Raw genomic sequence first — 6,917 nt, forward strand, 5'->3', positions numbered from 1 at the left:
TGCATGGAAATGGAAGGAGACCCTCATTGTTATACAAAATTACATATAAGAGGATGTGAGAGGAAAGGGGGAAAAAAAACAAGGGAGAGAAATGAATTACAGTAGATGAGGTAGAGAGAGTAGATGGGAGGGGAGGGGAGGGAGGATAGTAGAGGATATGAAAGGTAGCAGAATATAACAGTCACTAGTATGGCAATATGTAAAAACGTGGATGTGTAACCGATGTGATTCTGCAATCTGTATATGGGGTAAAAATGGGAGTTCATAACCCACTTGAATCAAATGTATGAAATATGATATGTCAAGAGCTTTGTAATGTTTTGAACAACCAATAATAAAAAAATAAAATAAAATTCAAAAAAAGAAAAAAAAAGGTCCTTCCTGGCAAAGTGTGACCCCAATTCATTTGTCCCTTAGACAGTGAAACATGAGACTGCTTGGACCCTGATGCCCCTTGCTGCTAAATACACTCAGCACAGTGACTCCCAGCAGATTTTAGGCTGCATCTGAAGTCCCAAGTGGGGACTGATCATGGTGGGTTGCAAGAAGTTTAGTGAACAATGTATCAGACGTTGTTCTGGCTTGGCTTCACTATTAGATGCATCCTCAAAGTGGAAATGAGGATTTTATTTAAATTCAAGCATATCATATTCCTGAAATAATAGAAATCTGTAATCTTCCAGCTTTTTCTCCCCAAAGCAGTACAAGACTCTTATCAAGGCATGTAGTTGTCCATACCCAGCTTTTAAACATCTGTCTCTCTGGCCTCTGGACATTTCCTAATAGTCTAAAATCTATATTAATTTTTTAAAGGACAACATTATGAAGAGACACTCACATTCTCTCGTGATTTACAGCTCTCTCCCTCCTTCACTACTTCTTTTTCTGGGCAAGAATCACGAATATGAACAATATTTAAGAAAAAAATTATTACATTTTGTGATCAAGATAAACGGTTTAAATTTTTCAAACATTACAAAAGTTCATACAATAAAAGCAAAGGCTTCTTTCACACTCACTGACCTCCCACTCTCTGTCACCCCAAATTTCTCCTCTTAAAGTCACTAGTTTTCTGTTTGTGTCCAGATTGTTTTTATGTGTATTCACACAGATATATAATATATATAATGCCCATACTCTTTTTTAAAATTCTTTTTAGTTGTTGATGGAACTTTATTTTTTTATTTCTTTCTAGGTGGTGCTAAGAATCAAACCCAGTGCCTTGCACATGGTAGGCAAGTGCTTTACCACTGAGCCACAATCTCAGTCCCCCATACTCTTTATACAGAAGAATTACACCATATTGCCTTCGGCATTCCCTTGAATGGTGTTTTGCTATCAATGGTATAGGAGTAACTGGACTGATGTGTTTTGCCACCTATTATACAATGTCCAACTCTAAACAATGAGGGGGGAAAAGGTCCAGAGTCAATAGCTAATTTCTAAAGTTTGAGGAGCCAGTTTCAAATGAAACCAGAACTTGAATTTAGGACTTTAGAATTCACTTGTCCTACTCATTCAATAACAGTAAACCCCTTTCACCTCACTGATGCACTCTGGCCTTTCATCCAAGTCCATCTGGCCTATTGCCAGGGTCTTTTTGCTTGCTGACAAACAGTGGTCTCAGGGATTAGAGATGGAGGAGACTACAGGTTCTTTTCCCATAATCTCACTGCCAGGTGGAACAGTCCAACAAACACAACGTTCAAGTCAAATCTGTTACCACAAATGATTACTACCAAGGAGGCATGGAAAACATCGTACCATCTGTTCCGCAAACTCAGTGAAGTCTCAGCTCTATCATTTTAGGTATTTCCACATATACTCCACAAAAAGATTCAGTCCAAGACAGAGACCTACATGGAGAATTCACTCACCTTAGGTCAGAAAGCAGAGTCTTCTTGGGTTAGTCATGTGGACATAGCACATAGCAGTGTTCTAGGTCCAAGACCCCCTGGGATGTTGACTTCCTCACCCTCGTTCTTCTTCAGGGCAGAGCTGGAGCTGCCTAATGCTGTATGTTTGGCAATCCACTTAGTTGGAATGTAACTGGCTTCACAATGAATAATTATTTCTATCTCATGTGCTAATGAGAACTCTCCAGGCACAGATTTAGAAAGTGGCACTTGATGGGGTGGCCCCAAAGTTTGGAAGTTTGTAATGTTAATTTACCATGCTGACAATCTGAATTACTAGTTATGATATTCAAATAATTACTATTTCTAAGGTTTAAAGTTAATGTAAACACACACACACACACACACACACACACTTCTCTGCTTAAAGTGAAGAATTTTAAAACAAATTATAGATAACAAGGCATCCTAATCAATTGTCTAAGAATATGCCTCTTTCCTTACCCCATTCTTCATGCCAGGCGACCGAGTGGCAAACACAGAGATAAGGAACTTGAACTCTGGAGTCACTTGACCTGAGTCCATATGGAGACATTGTGTTTATAACTATGGATCCGCCAGAGAGTTATTAGTTAACCTCTCTGAACCTTGTTTTCTTCTTTGTATAGTGAGGTTGACAAGGAGCCATGTGATGAGGCAGGCAAAACACTGAGCTCATAGTCCGATTATCACGATTTCATCATCTGTTTGTGTTCCTTCTTCCAAGTTTCTTTCTCCCAAGTTTCTCCATCCACCTCCTCCGATCCACTCATTTAGTCATATTGATTGAAATAATTTTTTAAGCATAGAGTGGAAAGCACTGGAGGATCCAGTGGTCAATGGGCAGGGTCTCTTCCCACAGAAGCCCTCAGCCTCGAGGTGGTTCAGACTTCACCCAGGCTGATCTTGGTGGAATTCTATAATGTGTCAAGCACGGTGCTGAGCACTTTACATTTATTATCACTCTTGGTTTTAAGCCACCTACAAAGCTGATGCCCTTTTACAGAAGGTGAATCTGAAACTTTAACAAGCTAAGTGCCTAACTAAAGCTAGTCCAAACCCAGGAAGCTTGACACTCAAACCTGTATCACACCCCTTGGGTCCTCAGCTCTGTAAGCCCTCCTTCTCCCAAGTCACCGTGGAACTAACATCCAGTCCCTCCTATGCTTGCATTCTTAGAATTATCGATCTTAGGGCTGAGGGTATAGGTCAGTGGTACGGCACATGCCTAGCCTGTGTGAGACCCTGGCTTTGATCCCCAGAAATATAAAAAAATATTAAATAAGTAAATAACTCATCTTAAAGAGAATAGTCTTATTTTTACAACTCCAGATGTTAATGTGCTTTTAGCATCCCCCTTCTTCCATAGCTTTAATAGATGCATCATTGTGGAGGCCGCACAGATTTTGGAGCCAGACTGTTGGACTCAGCCACTTAATCTGCTGTGTGACCTAAGGCAAATCTCACAACCACTCTGTGCCTTAGTTTTCTCATGTGCAAAATAAGGGGTAATGCTATGTAACTAAGAGGTTATTCTGAGAATTGAAAAGTTAACATAAATAAGGTTATAAGCACACACTCAGCACATAATTAAGTGGTGCACAAGTGAAAGGCTTCATTATTCATCTTATATAATGTATTCATACTATACTTATGTATCACAGATCAAGGATCACCTTATCCTTCTTTATATCCTTAAGTCTAGACAATCTCAATCTTTCAAAAAAATGGGTGTTTTTTTTTTTTTTTACTCACTTGAATGCAACAGGACTACTATTTCTTTTTGTTGATAAATAAAAATAAGATCACACCAGAAAATGACACTTTGCCTAAACTCCACGTCTTTCCCTTCTTCAGCCATTTTCCTCCAACTCAGTCATCTTTAGAAAAGGGGAAAGTGTATTCCTCACCTGGGAGTAACTGAAATCCTAGAAACAAGGGTCAAGGAAAATTTTGAAAGTCTCCTAAGAAAACTTTTTTTTTTTTCCATTCTCATCTTCTGGTTTCCTATTTCTTTTCCTCCTCTTCTCCTGACTTTTCTTTATCCCACCAACGTTGGAGACAGATACTGTTATTCACAGTCCAAGTCCTGGAACTGGACACCCCTGACGTTCAGCTCTCTGATGTCGTTTATGGACATTGGAAGGCAAGGTCCTATGCCCCAAATCTCAGAGAAGAATGAGATTAAGATCTTGGCTTCGAGTTATTTTCTCTCCTCCTCAGTGTCTCCAGAGAGATTCTGCTCATCTCATCTCAGGTCTTGCCTGCCAGAAACCCCAAGTTTGGGGCTATGAATTTTAGCTTCCCACCCTCCCCGGCTCCTTCAGCCCTCCTTCAGTCCAGAACCGAGGTTAAATTCCAAGGTTTTTAGGAGCAAACTCAGTGCATCTGTCCAGGATCCGGTGCGTTCTTGCCAAAGCTGCCAAGAGAACCACAACCCTGAACTGGCTGATCCTGAACTGGCGGATCCTGTCTCCCTCTCTGTCACTGAAACCTGGAGTGGAGATGGGGAAAGGAACAGCGCGCGGAAGGGTGGCTTCGGAACCGAGCAAGAGTTTCTTGAACCCCCACGAATAAAGGTTTCCTTGAACTCTGCTCGTAAAGGTGACTTTGAACCTGGGCGGCGAGGCGCGGAGCCCGCAGCACCTGACAGCGCACCCCGTACAGCGCACCTCCCCCAGGACCGGCGGGCAGGCGGGGTCCAGCAGGCGCCAATCACCGTCTGTGACCGAGCCTGCCCGCGGCACCCTGCGCAAATCCGCGGCGCCCGCTGGTCGCCACTGGGCACCCCGAGACCATGGGGAAGCTCGTGGTGCTGACCCTGCTGGGGGCCAGCCTGGCCTTGATCGGGGAGCGCTTACTGGCATTTAGGTGAGTGGCTATCTCGACCGGGGCGCCTTTGGCTCTCTTTCTCTGGTGGTCCAAGTTAGGTCAAGGGCGGCCCCGATGGCAGGCGCAGGTTTGAAACCTCACTCCTCAATCCCATCCAGTGCTCCGAGAATCACTTCTGTGAAAAGTGAGCTGTCTGTCTTTCCCAGGGCGATGGGGCAGAAACGCCCACATCTGTTTTCTGAAGACCACGTCCTGCTTTCCCAGGTCACCCTCAACACTCTGCTTGTGGAAAAGCAAACCCCTGGGGGACGCACCCGGACTTGGGGGAGGGGACAGGCCACCAGCTGCCTCTTTAGTGCTGACACAGTCATTGGACACCTGAGTGAACATTGAGAAGTACTAAGTTACAGGGCCTATCCCGGGTTCCAAGAGCGAGATCAACAGCACAGAAGAGTTGGAACACCTGCAGGTGGTAACTGGCATTTTGGAGGGATATGACCTTTTGAAGTGGAAGAACTCCAGGTGTTCCCTATTTCTCCAAGGTCTCAGGGAGTCAGCATTGGGCTCGAAAGAATTTTCAAGTAGTGACACGACGTATATGTTCCTGAATGGATCTAAATCCTCTGCTTGCCTTCAGCTGTCTTTGGATTTTTTGTTTGTTTGTTTTTTGTTTTGTTTTGTTTTCATTTCTTTTCCTAAGTAGTAGTTGTTCTTCTCAGAAGTTCACGTTCACAATCTATTGAGATGTCTGGTGCCTGTTGGCGATACTTTCTAGTTTAGCTGAAGTGTTTATTGTTACATTTATTTCCAGAGTAAACAAATGATGGAATCATAAAATTACAATAAAGTCTATTTAAGGGTTTTTTGTTTTGTCTGCTGTTTGCTTTTTTTTTTTTTTTTTTTTTTTTTTGGTTGATTTTTGTTTTTCTTCTGGGTGGTGCTGGGTAGAGTTAGGCAGCACTCTACCACTGAGCTATACCACCAACCCTAAGGGGTATGTTTTGTAAGTGATTAAAAGGTAAGTGTAGTCTTCCCAAATATTACTTAGTATTAAAAGATAAGCCAAGTGTAGTCTTTCCAAATATTATTTAGTAAAATACATAATATTTAGAAGAATGCTTCACTGTGGAAATAGGAACACAGGACCCCAAAATAATTTGGCCAATTGTTTAAATGGCGGTCAGCTGAATAAATTTACAATTTTGCAAACTAAGTCAGTATAAGCTTAAAAATAATATGATGAAAGTGAAAGTATGAGGTTTAACTCTTCAGAGACAAATTATGTAGAAATTATGGAAGCATTTGGTAGAGGCCGGGGGTGGGGGTGGAGATCCAAAAATGCATGACCATAAAGGACGAAGGGCAGAAATGCAGACAATTATAATAGATAATACTTTAGAAAATTAAATAATACAACTTTGTGCACTTAAATTAATAATATCATTCAGTTACTCATACCATTCAATCGTGTCTTTTATTTGGACAGCAAGTATTTACCATGTGTAATCATGTTTAGTCTTTCAGCAATAACAGTAAAGTTAGCTGATGGGGCACATTACTCATATAAAGCCCATGTTAGGGAAAGACATAAATAAAAGGAGTTGCCTACTTGTTTGTTATGTCATTCATAAACTAGCACGAAGAGTCAACCACTCTTGAAGTACCTTGACTTCTGTATTGGGTTTTGTTTTCTACAGAGAAAGAATTAATGCAACTCGAGAATTGGAACCTGTAGAACTCCAGAACTGCTATCTCATAGAGGGACTTGGTATGTATGTGACAGCACCTACAGGGGCTCGTACAGTTTCTTGGTCACCATCCACCTAACTGAGCCTGAAAAAAATGATTTGATTCACTTACTTTTTAGACACTCGTGATGTGGCTGCTGCATCACCCACTTTACCCAAGCTATACCATGCAAAGTCTCCAAAATACCAATATCTAGGACTTGTTCTCAGCCTGTTTCCTTAATGACATATCTCTTGTCATTTGAAGAATATATTTGACTATTCCCTGGCTGTTCTCTTGCTGATGTTCCCTCTTTCCCCTTGTGTGGTATTTTGTTCTCTTGCCTTTCTTCTGTTACCTGCCCTTAGTTTTTTTCTCTTTTCCTTCCTGTGCTACTCCCTCCCTCCCTCCCTCCTCTCCTTCCCTTTTCTATTCTTTCCTTTTTTTTTTTTTTTTTTTTTT

The 6,917-nt window shown here is 41.6% G+C and overlaps 1 protein-coding gene and 1 long non-coding RNA gene across 2 annotated transcripts in view; one reads left to right on the forward strand and one right to left on the reverse strand.

Moving 5' to 3' along the window:
* LOC107144449 overlaps nucleotides 1-4,214 on the reverse strand; it is a 26,824-nt gene extending 22,610 nt beyond the window's left edge. The window contains exons 1-2 of the long non-coding RNA XR_001503798.2: nucleotides 1,878-4,214; nucleotides 839-885 (exon numbers count right to left, since the gene is read on the reverse strand). This is a non-coding gene — a long non-coding RNA (uncharacterized LOC107144449). The remainder of the gene's footprint in view (nucleotides 1-838; nucleotides 886-1,877) is intronic.
* A 133-nt stretch (nucleotides 4,215-4,347) lies between these two features.
* The window catches only part of Pon3 (paraoxonase 3), a 27,968-nt gene continuing 25,398 nt past the window's right edge, over nucleotides 4,348-6,917 (forward strand). Inside the window, exons 1-2 of the mRNA XM_015488223.2 lie at nucleotides 4,348-4,766; nucleotides 6,425-6,495. Of these exons, the coding sequence (XP_015343709.1) occupies nucleotides 4,693-4,766; nucleotides 6,425-6,495 (145 nt within the window). The 5' untranslated portion in view covers nucleotides 4,348-4,692. The remainder of the gene's footprint in view (nucleotides 4,767-6,424; nucleotides 6,496-6,917) is intronic.

The sequence above is a fragment of the Marmota marmota genome, unplaced genomic scaffold (genome assembly GCF_001458135.2).
Source record: "Marmota marmota marmota unplaced genomic scaffold, marMar, whole genome shotgun sequence".
Classification (NCBI taxonomy): Eukaryota; Metazoa; Chordata; class Mammalia; order Rodentia; family Sciuridae; genus Marmota; species Marmota marmota.